General features: G+C 38.3%; 1 protein-coding gene across 1 annotated transcript in view; it reads left to right on the top strand.

The window, feature by feature from the left end:
- brinp3a.2 (bone morphogenetic protein/retinoic acid inducible neural-specific 3a, tandem duplicate 2) overlaps nucleotides 1-17,614 on the top strand; it is a 55,880-nt gene that overhangs the window by 16,480 nt on the left and 21,786 nt on the right. The window contains exons 2-3 of the mRNA XM_055213479.2: nucleotides 7,854-8,144; nucleotides 15,692-15,882. Coding sequence (XP_055069454.1) covers nucleotides 7,945-8,144; nucleotides 15,692-15,882 — 391 coding nt within the window. The 5' untranslated portion in view covers nucleotides 7,854-7,944. The remainder of the gene's footprint in view (nucleotides 1-7,853; nucleotides 8,145-15,691; nucleotides 15,883-17,614) is intronic.

The following is a 17,614-nucleotide window of genomic DNA, read 5'->3' as shown; positions in this document are numbered from 1 at the left end:
AGTACATTTTGCACCTGACTGACTGTATTTCCGAAAATCGGCTTCCTTTTAAACAATAGTGCCTCAGTGATTTGAGGTGTGGCCGGCTTCACAGGATCGGCGGGTTGCCGCGCATTGCGCGGATCGACTGGTTGCCGCGGCGCGGATGCGTGGAATTATCTGTTTGTTTTTGAATCATGTAACCTAACGTTACTGATGTCATACGCCCATCTGCGTAGCTCAACACGACGTCAATCACGCGTCTCCAGACCCAGTCTTTCCTACCACAGGTGCTTGTAACACTACCAGACACCCAATGCCGCCATAAGCACAAATAAATAACCCACATGAGCATCGTTTTCATAATCGATCATGGATGCCACATTCGTGCCCATCCCTGGTTGCTAAGGACTTCATTTGGACAATTTTAATGGAGATTTTCTTAATATTTAGATTTTTATTACACCCTCAAATTCCAGATTTACAAATTGTTCAGCCAAGTATTGTCCTATCCTACAAATCTATACATCAATGGAAAGCTAATTTATTTAGATGATGTATACATCTCAATGTCAAATGGACCCTTATGACTGGTTTTGTCGTCCAGGGTCACATACAGTAGTAGTTAGAAACCTAATACAAAGTAGGACTTCTTTAAAGAGCACCAATTGTCCGATTCACGATTTAACATTTCGTTTGGTGTGTACGTGTGTATTAGTATGTTAACGATATGCAAAAGGTACATACCCCTAAGTAAACGATGACGCGAGTTATTGTCTCCAACGTAAATCTCTTTTCTTGAACTACAACAAACACACAGATTTACTTCCTGGTATTGGGGATGTTGAGAAAACCGACATTATCATAATTCCTCACGCTTCGCACTCAGCCTGTAAGTTAACTCCTGTCAGCATTGCATTGTGAACGAATCTTTCAAACATGGTAAGGGGGGGTCACATTTTCGCCTGATGTCAAATGTATAATACCTTTCACAATAACAACATACAGATTACCTGGCCAAACAGGGACACAGCGATGAGTTTTGTACAAAATAAGTACGTTTTTTAACCATAAACCACGCAGACACACCAAATACACAAAATGAAGTAGTTTTTTAGCAATGAAATAGGTGCACTTTAAAAATCTCTAGACCTCAATCGTCTCTAGACGTCATGCCAAAAGTTGTTTTAGTAATGTCACTTTACATTAAACAGTTTCTAAGCACCTTCACAGAAAAGTGCCAAGTGCCTTTATCAACATAAAGTCGTACCTGTTATAAAAAGACTATTTCAAGCATGCTTTCTGTTCAGTATATAAAAAGAAGTCTACAAAAAATAAATCTTTCTCTCAGGCTAGATTTTTTATTTGTTTTACAAATAGTTCAGGGTGGACTTGTTAAACAGAACTTTTTAAGTATTATAATTATAAGTGTGTTGTTTTTGAGCATAAAGTAGTGATGATGCACGTATAAATAGAGAATGGCACACATCTGATATTAATCCTGCAAATAATAACCAAAATCTTGTTATTGGTGTGGGTGTGTGCAGGTAATGTGATTTTAGCAGCAAATTGCTTTTAAACAAACAGTGCTCTCAATGCGTGTTTATATATTCAGTGTATGAGGGCTATACAACAGGTCGGGATCTAGGTTGCCTGTAAACTCAAGGTTTCAAGTTGTATCTCAGAGAATTTTAATTACAGAGATTGGGGTAAAGTACAGACATAAAAGCAATTAGTTTGCTATTTGCTATGTATAAAGAACGAAACTGCTCTCACCTCAAAGATTTGCTGTGCCCTTAATATTTATATTACATACATTTTCATCACTTTTTTTACGTAGTCAACTGCCAAATACAGCTACAATCTAGAAGAATAAATGAAAATAAATAAATAAAAAATTGAAAGTGAAAAAACTAGAGATATGTACAACAACGCTTTGCTCTCTGGAGAAGTGTAAACAGTGATTTTGAACAAAAGTGCTTGTTACTCAGGGCGGGAAAATAGCAAGTGAAAAGAATTGCTGTTGAAAATGTAGAGATTGTGGTATTTGAAAGAGGCTTTTTGCGGTGCACTGTGGCGCTAAAGTGCAATGCATTGTAGAATCCCTACTGAGTGGTTACTGTGTTCCACCGAGACTTCCTCATCAATATGCATGGAGAAGTACGGATGTCTGCGTTGAAGAATTAGATGGCACGCAGAAAAGCCTTGCTGTAATCACGGCAGAAAGCGTTGTAGCCCGGATTGGGCTTGTATTCATGTCTTTACAGATGTGCTTATCAGCATGTTACATACATAACCGTACAGATCCCTCAGGCACTCTGCACAAGAAAGACCACACAGGAGTGAAAGCTACAGGTTGACTTTTAATAGTGTTTTCATATTCATGGCTTTTAGGAGATGCTATTATGCAAAACAATGAAGCAAGGTCCTATACATTAGATTAATTTATGGGTTTTAATGTAATCAAGCATATGACCTTGGGGTTGCTACTTTAGCACTATGCTTCAAGGACACCTTTAATATCACATTTACATATCAATGACTTGATATTTGCACTGAAATAAATGAGTTAGTATAAAAAAGTAACACTTTACAATGTGGTTGTATTTGTTAACATTAATTAACTATTATAGGCAATATAGTTTTACAGCATTTATTAATCTTTGTTAATGCCAACGTTGTTCATGTTAACTGATATTAACTGATGTTAACAGATACAGCTTTTTATTTTAAATATGCATTAGTAAATGCTGAAATTAACGTTACCTAAGCTTATTAAATGCTATATTGTTCATTGTTATTTCATGATACCTATTGCATTAAAGGGACACTCCACTTTTTTTGAAAATATGTTCATTTTCCAGCTCCCCTAAGTTAAGCATTTGATTGGTACCATTTTGGAATCCATTCAGCCGATCTCCGGGTCTGGCGCTACCACTATTAGCATAGCTTAGCATAATTCATTGAATCTGACTATTAGCATTGCGCTCAAAAAATAACCAAAGAGTTTCAATATTTTTCCTATTTAAAACTTGACTCTTCTGTAGTTACATCCTGTACTAAGACCGATTGAAAATTAAAGTTGCAATTTAATTGTACTATGGCTGCAGCAGGGGCTATGATATTACACAGCACCCAGAAGTAGTCAGTCCCCTTGGTAACTTTCAATAGCAGCGGACTATTTTCGGGCACTGCGTAATATGGCACTGCGTAATATCATTACGCCTCCTGCAGTCATGGTACAGCAGCAAAGTCCTTGATTACAGTATTACAGCAGAATGAGAGTATAGTTCATAGCCATTTTGGCGTAGAAAATCCCAACTTTTAATTTTCCGTCTGTCTTAGTACACGTACAGAAGAGTCAAGTTTTTAAATAGGAAAATATTTGTTTATTTTTAATCTCGCGATGCTAATGGTCTAACCAGATTCAATGAATTATGCTAAGCTATGCTAAAAGTAGTACCGCCAGACACAGAGATTGGCTGAATTGATTCCAAAAAAGGTAAAAATCAAATGTTTAACTCTAGGGGAGCTGGGAAATGAGCATCTTTTTTTAAAGACACACTATGCAGTTATTTTACCTTAATATAACAGCTTCAAAGTTATTTCGGTGGTAAACAAAGTCATAGTAGGACGAATCATCCTCCTGTTGAAGCTCGGGGAGGACACCGCTAGCAAAACCAGCAATGCAAGCTTGAGAAAACCGCCCCTGACAAATCTCGCGAGAATCACGACTTGCTTTACGGCAACGACGTCACACACGTTAGGCTTGTTCGACTTCGTGTGGCGCTGCAAGAACCGACCGCCGGATGACGTCAAAGTACCGCGAGAATGATCCAAGACGGCACTTTGACGTCATCTGGCTGTCGGTTCTTGCAGCGCTGCATGAAGTCGATCAAGCCTATAACAACAACTGCACGCACGGATTTGAGACGTGAGGCTAAACGATTTAAAAGTTAAAAAAGCGCGTTCGGAAGACAGTAGGAAAAGGAAAAGAGAATCTGACCGCGTTAGGAACCGGACAAGAGTCCCACTCGGTCAGGTTTTTACTCGTTGGCGTGAGCTAAAAGACAGCACTGGATGGGATGCTGATCTGGCGATCTTGTTGATGGACTAGTAAGTAAATCTTTTTTTGTAAACTTGTTTGCGGTCTATGTTGTATGTTGTTGCGCTTGCTTGTAGTATGTCATGCGATTATCATGACAACAGTTGTCAATATCTCACATAATTATCAGGACATTAATAAGTCTAGAGGTTGTAAATAGTGTAAACATGCACAATTTGCAAACTATTATGATAAATAGCAATAATCATGTATAGTGACATTATAACGACCAATGTTATGAAATAATGCAACGTACACAATTAACTTTGTCATGGCATTTTGTAATGTTTACAAGAACACAAATGAAATTATACAGTAGACATAGACTATAGACTGTTTACTTGTGATTTAGCTGCAATCATGTAAAAACATTATAAGCCAGCAAACGCGTTACTTAATTATTATATGCACTCTACACTTGGAATAAACTTCTTATTATCCTATTACCATCATCTGTAGTTTAGTAGACTATGCAGTAGCCTTATATTTGTATGAAAACCTGCTCATTATCTTCGGAGGTGTACCAAAGTGGGAAATTACGACAGTTGCAAGTATTCTTCAGCGACTCTAGGGGTCGCTGTTTGACAAAAATGCCGAAAATGCATAGAGCGGATTTAAAAAAGTGCAGTGTTCCTTTAACTATAATAATAAGGCTTCTTTAATATGCACAATCATTTCATTTGTTTCAACAATTTGATGTTTTACATTTGTATTATATTTTATATTTGTCTAATTAGCTTTAATATGTCTAAATACGATTCATAAAATTGACACATGTAATCTAACGCATATGCATTGCATGCTTTTGAAATACCTTACATTAGTTTGTATTTTCATTTATCGACTGACACTCTGTCCCACATAAGTGTGATGATTTTTGAATGTCACCCACACATATGGTCACGCAACACACATGACTTGACAGACTGTCATCAGAATACAGTAATGAGCCTCTTTTCCAACATCTGGTTTGGTCACTGCAGCAGAAAATGATTGACAGCACTTGGTGGAAAAATGGAAGATAATAACAGGGTTAGAACAAGGGGTGGGACTCCAGCAAGCGCTGAGAAGTAACTGCTGAAAGAGATGTTGAAAACGTTATCATCCAGTCTCGTGGCATCTGTTTACCACTGAAATAAAATGCCTGCATTTACACCATATCTTTTGTTGTGGTTTGGGCTGGAAGCTAAATGTTTTTGGATTTAATGTATAGTCCATCCAAAAATGACACATTTTGCGATAAAAAGTATACCATATAAAATATCCTTGGTCTGTAACTCATGTGCAGTATTCAAAGGCTTAGTGTGAAGAACAGACTGAAACTGAAGTCTTCATTTACTGAAGATCTTTCCATCTGCCATAGCTGTCAAGTCAAATTTGTGCACATTTAAATTTAGGGTGTTACAAGACACACGAGAACAGATGACATTAAGCAACATTGACAAACTTAGTTGTGGGATGTTGTGACACGTTTCAATGTATGTATGTATGTAAATGTAAATGAGATTTGAGGGCTGTGGTGTCTTTTCCTCGCCAAATGCAAATGGGCTTTTATGTTTCTTTTTGTCATTTTTTGGAGCTTAACAGCCTTTAGTCACCATTCCCACAATGTCACTGCATGGAAATAAACAGAAGGATTAGGGATGCACCAAATATTCAGCCAACAAAACTTTTCGGCCAAAAAGAGCATCTTCGGTCGAAAGACTTTTATCACTGAAACAATACAGCCAAATTATTGTGATGACGCAAACAGAAACCGCAACCTGCACATGCTTGCCTGAAGCGACATGTGTGCGGTGTTCCCTAGCTCCCGAGGTCGTGAATCAGTACGGATCACGGATTGGCTCGCATGCGATTCGCGGAATAATACGCAAATTTATGTAGGGAAAGTTGATCATTTGCACATGTTTCAAAGGCTTGCAAATGGCATTCAGTGATTTTAAAGGGACAATAAGTAGGATTTACCCCATCTAGTGGTGAAATTGTGTTTTGTATTCAAACGAACAGTGCTCTCTAGCGCCTCGCTTTTCCAAATGCGTGTTGCAACTACGGTAGCCGTTATCCAATCACTGATCTCCTTGTCTGTTTCAGCTGGTTCAAGTGCTCTGAATAAAAACGCATTGGTAGGCTAGTGCTTTTTGTCCCTCTCTGCTATTATAGTTTATCAATACGGGGAACGACATGGAAGCCTCCTTGGACTTACCCGTTCAATGTGTGTAAAAAGAAGAAATTCTAAGCTTACAAAGAAAAGTCAGATCACTGGCAGAGGTCATTTGACACCAACAAGGGCATATTTATGAATAAAGACATTGATTTTGATTAATAAAACACTTAAAACCCTACTTACTGTCCCTTTAAACAATTTAACCGCAAAAAGGCGCTAAAGTAAAGTTTTCTGTAATAATAGACCCACATGTGGTTGAATGTGTCCCGTCCAGCTCCAGTCAGACGTGATGATCCCTTCAAAAATCAGAACTCTTGATGTGTAAACTTTTTAGAGAGTTGCCCTACTGTGTCTCAAACTGTAGTCCATTAACATACATTTGTTCAATAGAGCACTGAAAAACAACGTAATGTTTTTATGTGGAACGTTTAGAATTCGCCCTCAGCCTGTGTGTGCGCGCGCGTTTAAAGTGCACTAAGTAGTGCATACACAGAGAGACGCGTTTCAAAAAGCAAGCGAACAAGAAATCTTTGTTATTAACGCGTCACATACAAACAAAATTATCTCCACGGTATTCTTTTTCTAATAAAAACATTTGTTTATGTCTTAAGTGTGTATGTATATATTACAGTCAGAAACCAGTTTGTGCTTATTTGCTCTTAAAGAGACTGTAACCTCAATTAACCTACTTAAGTCTGTGTCATTAATGTTAATCAAACAACCCAAGACAAAGAGAAAATCACTTCTGAAGCTCTAGAAAAAATAATCATATTTAATTTTTACAAAAAAGACAGTATTATGATTCATTTAATTTGATTTCTGTACCTAATGCTAATTTCAGACCTTACTTAATGTGCAACTTTATTCTTTTTTATAAATGTTTGCAATTTCTTTATTCGTTATTCGATTTTTCCCACCCCTTTTTTGCTGATCCGAAAAATAATCTGATCCGTGCCTCAAAACTGTAATGTGATCCGAACATGAGTTTTGTGATCCGTCACACCCCTAGTAAAGTTAGTACACAGTCATAGCCATAAATGCAATGGTACTAATAATTGGCATAATTTCTTTCTGTGTTTCGCCCTTGGTTTCTTCTTTTTCGCTTTCGGCCAAGAATTTTCATTTTGGTGCATCCCTAAGAAGGATGCATACTGTATATGATAGCAGAACTTGCACTATTCATTTAATGTAAGCAGCATAATTTCTGGGAGAACTTAGTTTCATATTACATCAGCGTTGCATGGATGATGCTAAAACACAGGAGAATCCTATTATTTCACTTACATTTTTTACTGTTAATTTGGTGATACTTTGTTTCTCCGAAGTACTAAAACACTCATTACCATTCAGAGAGACGTTTTATGCGAATACATTACACTTTCCACTTACAGACAATTAGTATATTATTCCCACAATGAATCATCTTACTTTTCTTTCCTCCTGATGTTGACAAGCTCTCTCTGGAGTCCTTCATGGCCTCAAGGAAACTCCTTAAAGTTTCCCACTAATTGCCACTGTATGTGCGTGTCCGTTTAATATAGGAACGGCTTCTCTATGTACAAGTGAAGGTGATTGTGTGCTTACTGCTGTCATTTGTGTTTTTAGGGGACCATTTGTGTGGCTGAAACCATGCTGATCTTCAGTGCTGTGCTGAAGATATGTGACCTGTGCTGTTGAAGCCTCGTGCCGCTCCCTCATGGCTCTATGGGAGCTGGTGCTGTTAACTTTCAGCCTCCACTATTGGCTGACAAGCTCTGGCAGTATAACCGAAGAAGGTCCTGCTGGCCCACTAGACTGGCTTCTCTCTGACAAGGGTCCATTTCACCACTCACAGGAGTACACCGAATTTGTGGAGAGGAACCGTCAAGGATTTTCTACAAGATACAAGATCTACAGGTGGGTGCTATGTAAAGCATCCATTTTATTTGTTCAGTTTTAAAGTATACAGGCACGCTTTGGTTTAAGACAGGTTAAACCTTCATAAAATAATTCCATTATAATGAGTGCAGAGGAAATCAGGTCATGAACTGACTCCAAATAGCTCATTGATGAAAGATGATCTTTTGAAAGGAGATCATGATATTTAATCAAATTTCCTGTAGACTTACACAGTGGTTCTTTTTTATAAAGACATTCCAGCCGAGGTCATGCATTTCGCACAGGCAAAAATTGTGGGCACCCTCTAGTGTACAAACTGAAGATTCCTAGTGTAAAATAAATGGTCCAATTAGCCAATCACTATATGCTCTATGCATGCCTACATGTATACATTTAGGCTTTACAAATAACTTACTGCATCACAATGTCCATTTTCTGCACTGAATCTTATTTCAATGTTTCAAATGGTGTTTTAAAAATATACTTGCATGCAGAGTGCCCACTAGTTCATGATTCATCCGCCAATCATGCTGTCAAGATATTACTTCCTTTCACGGCTATAGAGTACAGTGCATTTGTGAAAGTAGGTTATTGGCCCTAACTAGAGTAAATACAAGGTTGTATGGATTGAATAAATAAGCCTATTCGGACGGGACTTTGTTTTCCCCAAGGAGGTTGCAGAAATTCATGTTTCATAGACATATTTTTGAGTGTCTGTGACTGGTGATATCTCATTTCCACAGTGCATGTCCTCTTGTGTTTAAGCCAATGTGAAATACTGCAGGATCAGATGTTATTGCCATCGGGTGAAAAATAAAACAAAAGGCAAATAATTTATTTTCTTGCTGTAATATCAGTGTCAGGTAGGAAAGTATGTCCACTCAGCTACACAATGTAAGAATAAAGTAGAAGTACAGTAATAACATACTGTACAAATCAGTTTGGATATTTCAGTCTGTTATTAAAAAAAACTATAAAAGCATGTAAATTTATATTTGGGTAAGGTTTTAAAAATTGAAACAAATAACTTAATTTATAAATATAAAAGTTTATTTAACGAAGTTCGGGAGGACCGCGGTCTTGTAATCCAGCCAATCAGCCCAAAGAGGTCTAGCTGTCCCCCACCTCTGTCCTGTGACAGTTTTTTGCAGCATCCCTTCTCCACTCCATCACCTCACTCTCTGCGTGTACATCTATCCCAGTTTAAAATTTGGAAATAATCAGGGTTAGGGCTAATATTCAAGCTCTGAGCCCTCCCCCTGGACAGCAGGCCAAATATTATATGATTACATGATAATTAGGGGTGTGCGATATTACGGCATTTTATCGTGAACGATTAAAATGTCTCCACAATCGACTTTTTTGGAAATATTGTCGTATCGTGCCTACATCAAGTACGCGACAAACTGAGGCGGGTATACCTTTTTTCCGCATCCGCTGAGCTTTCAAAGTCACCGCGGCTTCATGCAGATGCCCGTGTTCGACACATATGGAATACAAATTATTTCTTATTCAAATTCTTATTCTTATTACTCTTCCCAGGCCGCCAGGGCAGCACAAATTCGCAACATTTACAGTACATAAAAAAAAAATTGGGTTGGTGAAGAAAGTAGCCGATCCACCATTGCAAACAAAGTTTAGAACAAACAACAAGAAAACAAAGAACAGGAATCAAACTTTATGGTGAAGAAAATGCTCCACAGCTTTCTGTTTTTGAAAGAAGTGAAAATAAAAAGAATAGAAAAAAGATAGTGTGTGTGGAAATGCTGTCTATTTTCTTTGTGTAATTGTTTGTAGTGTAGTATCCTGTCTTAAAATTTTCTCGCGCTTGCGCTGCTGTGTGCGTACTGTGTGTGTACAGTCCGCACATATTTTGTTAGTTTGTAGGACTGCATTTTTAAATGGGGGCATTAGTATGGCTGTATTAAGGCTCAGTTATGGCAAAATAGTATTTTTTTAAAAACAACACGAAAAAAACCCCGTGATAAAATCATGAAACCGTGATTTGTCCTAAAACAATAGTAATATGATATTTTCCCATATCGACCACCCCTAATGTTAAATGTAAACTCGTGAACTTTTTTTTAAAGTAACTTTTGATTTCTACATAGTTAAAAGATAAAGTTTACTATTTACTAATACTATTACTATTCCTGAGTTGGCTAATTCGCATGAATTCGTACAATGTGATTAATACAAAAACGTACGATTATTAGAAAAAAAACAACAACAATGAAACCCAGGGTTTCCTCAGCACTTTGCAGTTCAGGTGGCCCGCCTAAGCTGGGAAACCCTACCACCTTAACTAGGTCGTCCAAAAAAAAAAAAAAAAATTTGCTGCACAAAAGGTCGTCAAGTGCATCTCGGAGAATAGCGCGGATGCGCTTTACACGCGAACATGCACGCACGCGTGCCACCCGGCAGCAATGAAAGAAAGACGTGGTTCATCACTGTCTGGAGGATAACTAGCCAGTTGATAAAACATCTCGGAGAATAGCACGGACGCATTTCACACCGCGAACGTGCACGCGCGCCACACTTCCGAAATTAGAGAAAAACATGGTCCGTCATCTCTGGAGGATAGCCAGGTGATAAAACGCGTGTCCGTGAGAACGTAAGTGGACTTATGTTTTGGGTTTATTTAAGCCTGTTATTGTATTAGTATAGTTATTGCAAATTTAAAATAAGTTAGCTGGTGATTTTTTGTTTGAGGAACCTGATAGTTAGGTTGCGTGTGCCTGTTGATTCGATATTATTGTTGAGCGCTCTTGCTCACGTTATTTATGTGCACTATTTACATGCTAAAGTAGTTACACTCCTTTAAGATAATGTAATTAATAGTAAGAAATAATCTGTTTTTACAATCTTCGCGCTATCTATCATTGTTCGCCAGACGTTCTACAAATCTGCTTCAGTTTGCGTTTATTAACCCTTTAGTTTCACTTCATCACACACAGTTATTTTCGTTAGAAGTATTTGTTAAAAAAATTTAATTCAATAATAAACTAGTATGTGTTTATTTTCTGTCATAGTTTCTTTAAAATTAGTTTTTTTTTTTGAGTGTTTTTAATATTTTTTTCATTTTCATCATGACTCGAACGCCCTGCCAATTTGATTGCCACGCCCCCCGCCCACCTGCCCAACCTACCACCTTAACTAACAAATTTTCTACGGGAAACCCTGAAACCCCAATATCACAGGGGCGAAAGTGTGGTTTTATGAATTAATATGAATTAGCCACCTCGTAAAATACATATGAATTCCCATGAGATCTTGTTGACTTTTTTTACATTTCTCATTATAGGTGAGAAAAGAGGTGCAAAATCTGTCACTGGGGCAGTACCCTTTCAAAAAATAAAATACATCTTTGGACCTAAGTGGTGCATATTAGTAACTTAAAGGTACATTTTTATAACTGAAAGGTAAAGTACATATTGATGCCTCAAAGGTACATATCAGATTGGGACCTTTTTAAAGGGCACTGTCCTAGTGACAGCTTACCTTTATCCTGACAGTTTAATCCAGAACATGTGACTTTGAGAAATGAAAAACTTGTCCCATCTGAATAGAGCTCTACACATTTTTCCAGTACAACCAAACATCAGAAAGTATTGCTTATGGTTGAAATTTCTTAAACATGGACAAGACATGTGGTCTGGATACAGCATATATTTTATGACCTTCAGTCTATTTAGACTTTAGTCTAACAATCTGAAGCTCTGTGTTATCTGTTGTTATATAAAACATGAATTATCATTGTATCCCTGTAGTTTATAAATCAAACATGGATGTTCCTGCACCGACATAAATATTTTGTTAATACATGAAACATATGCCAATAAATGCTTCATAAACTTTGGATTTGTTGAGGTAAACTCAGAGAAAGTAACATTTTTAAAATGATATGAACTTTCTTTGGTTATATTCTGGTGTTTATGAAGGTTAGCAAACATTTTACCTCCAAAATTTTAAAACGTAGTGGTCAAACATCATTACTGTACTATCAATGCATAGATCGTTATTGATTATTAATTTGTTTTCTAAGAAGCAACGGTTGACATCGTCTAATTTGTGCGAGCTGCTTCATAGCTGCTCTGATTGGCCCTTAATCAAAACATTGGCGCAATTTTAGTTTGTTGGCCAAACTTGGTGCATCAGGGGCTCAATGCACCCTCTGCAAGATTAATAGTCTTATCATGTGGCCAGCTGATTAGTGGGTTCTTAATTCTCTAATACTCGGCATTATCACCTGTTCCCTCGAGAGCTTGCTGTCATCAGCAAGGCTGTGCTAGAGAAAGATTACAACCACTCCCTGATTAAATCAAAGCGTTATATCAAAATACTAATTGAAAAAGTGCTGCGTACACATGCATGCTGTAGTTTAAGGACAATTTTCTCATTAAATTGCTTAATCTTTTGTATGTTGAAATACATTACTTGGGAGCAGCTGGGATCATTGTGGGGTTAGGGGAAGGAGGGGTTTATAGATGTGTAAACACGAAATGCATAATGGAAAAGTTGATAAATGCAACACAGCTTAGTGTCGCTCTCTATAAAAAGTCTTATGTTCCCTTTGTGGCATTTCTGAATAATGCAGATTCGCTTTAATACTGTATGTCGCACAACCCAAATTCAGCAAAAACCTGAATCTTGTAGTTCTCAGTGTATTTTCTTGACGATAACAAACAATGCACGCGTACCAGAGACCTAGAGAGATTGTAAGTGGCTGTATTATTTTCGGAATAGCTTTTTCTCCCGCGAGCGCAGCTTTGTTGCATTGCTCAATTCGAATAATCTTCGGTGACAGGTGGAAGATGAATTACCAGAAATGGGTTCTTCTCCTTACACTGGTGTGTAACAGTCGCCTGGATAATGAAAGAGCACCATCTCATCCCTCCTTCAATTTTGCACGTTCTCCTTGATTGAATATGAAAGAATTTTAATGAGTTCTTTGTTGGAAATAGCTCCTTTTTATTCGCGGTGAAGAATATTGGCCAGAATATTGAGAAAATGCCATGTCATAACACTCAAAGACCGGGTCCAAATATACCACCTGCTTTATCGAGCCACTGCCATGGGATAGATGCACGGACGATGATGGGCGCTCGGACGCTGGCAATTCTCTGGCGCAATCTTAATAATGTAAGTGGGGAAATCAGTTTGAAATGACTTGTAAGAGGTCACATCATAAAATGCTATTTCATTTTAAGATGACAGCTGCCCTTATTCAAAGTTTTCTCTTTTTTGGCCTCTTCCTTTTGTATTATATTCGACTCATCTTTTTAATAGGCAGCGACAAAGGCTTATGACATACGCCTAGAGTGTTTTTTTTGTTCAAGAACAAAAACGGAGAAGCAAAAAGCTGTTACGAAATGAAGCCGATCGAAATGTACAGCATCGGGAGTCAATATCATCTCAAGTAGTGCTGTTGTGAAGACGGATGACGGCTACTATCATAATGAGCGTTTCATGTAGCACGAGCCCTGCTGCTTGCTTTTAAGATTTGCTTTCAAACTGCTCACGCTATTGTTGCAGGCACAAAATCTTACCACGACAAGGAAAGCCAAGCTTATCGTGCTCAACGTTGACTTGGAAACGGAGTGACAGGAAGGATTTTGGGTCTTTACCTCAATATTTTGGGCACCTTTGAACTCCCAAAGGCTAGCTCATCAAAAGGACTGTCTGTCTATTTGAAAAGGTGGCTTATCCGGTGCCATCCGAAAATGAAGATGTATCTTCCAAATTCAAGCTAGCAGTCATCACCCCTATTGCTGGTGCAGGTACATGCCAAAAGTGTTTTCATGTTTACAGCAGCTGCGGGCAGAGTTTATGAAATTACTGGAAAGGATATTCTGACAAAAATCCAGGATAAGCGTTGGACGAATAACTCGAAATGCAAAACAGCAGATGGAATTAAGGGCATTTGGTGAAATGAATCAATCAAACATCTGGGTCAGGGGGCTCGTGTCATTACTCCTGATTTAATGTGATAGATACCCTTTCAGAAGGCCACCCCAACTCCATCCATCACCTGTTTATGAGGATACTCAGCTGTCTGAAAATAAGCACTTTTAGCAAAGAAGCACAATGATTGGATGGCGTTTTGAGATGGATTAAGTGTGAATGCGTCCGCGATTGTGCCAATGTCTTTATGGAGGCATGCGTCTATTTTAGTTTGTGCATAATTGCTGAAGGCAGAGCTTAAAATACGGGACGGGGAAGCAAAGAAATATAGAGACGAAAGACAATGACGGAGCCGAAATAGCTTGAATGCTTAATTGCCTGAAACTGTGCGAATTAAATGTGTTGCTTTGTATGCATTTTAAGTTGTCACCAGAGAGAGAAAGCATAGAGCATCAGTCCTGACCTGTCCTCTAAGCAAAAACAAAATAGTTTCTGTCAGTGCAAATTAAAAACAAGTATTTTAATTGCTTCATTAACTGCAATAAGCGGAAAACATGCGTTTAGTATTTTGCCCCAGGCAAGATCCATTGAAGTATTGGCTCGTGCTTACTTCAAATGTCCCAGTGCCCGGTTTTAGTTTGTAAACCCACATTCAATTTTTCAAGCGCAACAATTTATGTCCACTTCAAAAGGTGACCCCGCGCTCATAGCTGATATATGTCTTTGCATAAACGTCTCGCTACGAGATACGCCACTACGAATGAATCAAATGGTCTTTTATGAACGGTTTGCAATCTATCAGTCCGCTCAAAGAAAACGGTTCAAAGAACTCATTTAACATCTGAACCATACAAATCCATTTGTTGCAGGTGCACAGAACAGACTGAAATGCTGATTGTTTTTTAGCTTTACTGCTTTAATTTAGTACGCTGTGTACTTTGATTTCTTGCCAAGACCTTTTTGTTATGGACTTTATGGCTTTGATCAAATGTGTCTCGAATGGCTTACGGCCATTATTGTAGATTAGTCGGATTAGTGTTATAATAAAATCATAATAATAATTAAAAAGATAAATGCTGGAAATAAATTTGTAGCACTTAAAAAGTGTAATTAAATTAAGGATTCAGTTTGCATTAAAAGCTAATTTGTGTTTCCGTGACCCCCTCCATCACTAATGATGCAGAAGCATTCAAGTATGTTTGTCTTTCTTAAATTTAAGAGGTAAAACAAACATCTAATCACGTACGTTTGAGGAGGCAATGCATGAATCACCAAAGCCTGGGACATTGTTTGTCTCTTTGCCTGGAAGCATTTGAGTGCTTTGTTATGGTATTTTTTCATTTAACTTTACTTTTATGAAAGGTATTGCTTGTCACCGCAGGCCACACGTATATGAGTCTTTCTGTCAAGGCAGCTTTTTGTCATGAAGTGTTTATTGGACACAGTACCTGTCAGCTGTGCATTCAGAGATGGCACCCCGCGCATCGCATTCATTCCCGAATGCAAGGTGCTCTCAGGACCCGAGGCTAGAGATGCTGCTTGGCAGGAGTGGTTGTCGCCCTGCAGGCCTCCTTCTACCATCTCTATAGCAGTAGAGGGATGTTAATGAAAACAGATCATTAGGGACATGCCTGTTTACTGTCTCTGTTTTCCCCATGCAGGGAATTTGGCCGGTGGAAAGTGAACAACTTGGCTGTCGAGCGACGGGATTTCCTGAGCTCCCCTTTGCCTCTCACCCCAGAGTTTGTACGCAACATTCGCCTCCTGGGACGAAGGCCCACCGCTCAGCTAATTACTGACAACCTAATCAGAAAATATGGGACCCATTTTTTGCTGTCAGCTACACTGGGAGGTAGACCGAAATGCATTTGTGACACATCCTCATGGTGGTTAATTATGCACAAAACTTACAGTACATACACAGAGGAGAATTTAAATGCTCAGATGTTTATATGTCAAAAACTTATTTTACATTTATGCATCGACCTTGTCTTAGATGTTTCTCCTAAGATTCTAGGAATATATAAAAAAGTTTGACACATTAAAAAATGCTGGGTTGTTGGGTAAAATGTGGACTAACCCAACTTTTGGTTTAAATTAATTATATTAACATATCATTATATATATGATATACAGTATATTTCAATATTCGACCCAACCATGGGTTTAAACAACCCAGCATTATTTTAAAGTTCAATGTTAGGAACAGTTTGACATATGCACTGTTCAAAGTACAAAAGCTGTCACTGGGAGTCCTCTTTTAAAAAGGTGTTAATATGTACCATTTAATACTGAGTTTTTTGTTTAATGTACCAGTATGTACCTTTGATGTACTAAAATGTACCCTTTAAGCTAGTATAGTTTCGTTGTTAGCCATATGCAAGGGTCCACGTTAGAGGTCGACCCATATGTTTTTTTCTCTAGCCGATTCCGATATTTAGAAATTATGACAATATATGATGCAGATTTTCTTGTCCAATATGTTTGGCCAATTTTCTGTTTATACATAATAATGCAAATGTCCTAATTAAGCCAAAGTATTTAAAAAATATAATAAATGGTCTTTCTGAAGAGATTTACAACCTCTTCCAAACCATGCATTTATCAAATAGATATTACCTGCTTCTCTGCTGTCATAATTTCTTGTGAGTTCAATGTTTGATAGAGCTGTTGTTTCAACCGTTCATTCAAACGAATAGGTTCAAAGGTGTCAGTTCGCAAATGAGCACGTTGTGGGCATCGCAAAACTGTAACAAAGTGTTACTGTTATGCTGCGTTCACACCAGCCGCGGTAGAGGCGTCAAGCGTGAGTGATTTCAATGTTAAGTCAATGTAAAGACGCGTTGACTTGCATCTGGAGGTCTCGGGGCGCAAAGGAGACGTTAAGCACGGCGCGGTAGACGCGATACCGCCTTATTCAACGCGAATTGAGTGTCTGGTGCAGTACGCGCGAATTGTGCTTTTTGTGCATTTTGCATTTGAGCCCGAGTTAAAAAATTTGAACTTTGGCGGATTTTCGCGCCTGCATGCTGCTCATATCTATAGTCACTCAGTCAACATGGAGAAACGCTTGATATAGTCTGTGAGCAGTCACCCGGAGCTATACGACACAAGTTCTTATTCCTATAGAGACAGGAATAAAAAGGATCTCGCTTGGAAGAGTGTCAGTGAGGACATAAATACACATTTCAGTTTTGAGTCACGTGACGTTTATCGACCCGCCGTTTTTTTTTTACAATTTTCCCCCTATAGAAAGGTTACCAAATACAAACCAGTAACTCTATTGATGAATGCACGATCAACATCAGCCATTTTGCAAACAGACAACCGCATAGCACTTGCCCCTCCCACAAGAAGCAGATTTCGCCTCTGACGCCTTTTTCCGCATGTCTACTTCGCTCTAGTAGACGCGGTAGACAAGATTTTGACGCCTCAAACGCAGCTGGTGTGAACCCACGGTAACAACACGGAAAACATTTCCTTGCTGCATATGATTTGGTCTTTCGTCATTCCGCCATCGCGTCAGTTTAGGTTTGAGGATTATGCAAGGGGGATAGAGAGACAGTTTGCCAGTTTTGCAGCAC

The sequence above is a fragment of the Misgurnus anguillicaudatus genome, chromosome 8 (genome assembly GCF_027580225.2).
Source record: "Misgurnus anguillicaudatus chromosome 8, ASM2758022v2, whole genome shotgun sequence".
NCBI classification, from domain to species: domain Eukaryota; kingdom Metazoa; phylum Chordata; class Actinopteri; order Cypriniformes; family Cobitidae; genus Misgurnus; species Misgurnus anguillicaudatus.
Note: the sequence above shows the minus strand (reverse complement) of the source record. Positions and strands in the feature narration are given on the sequence as shown.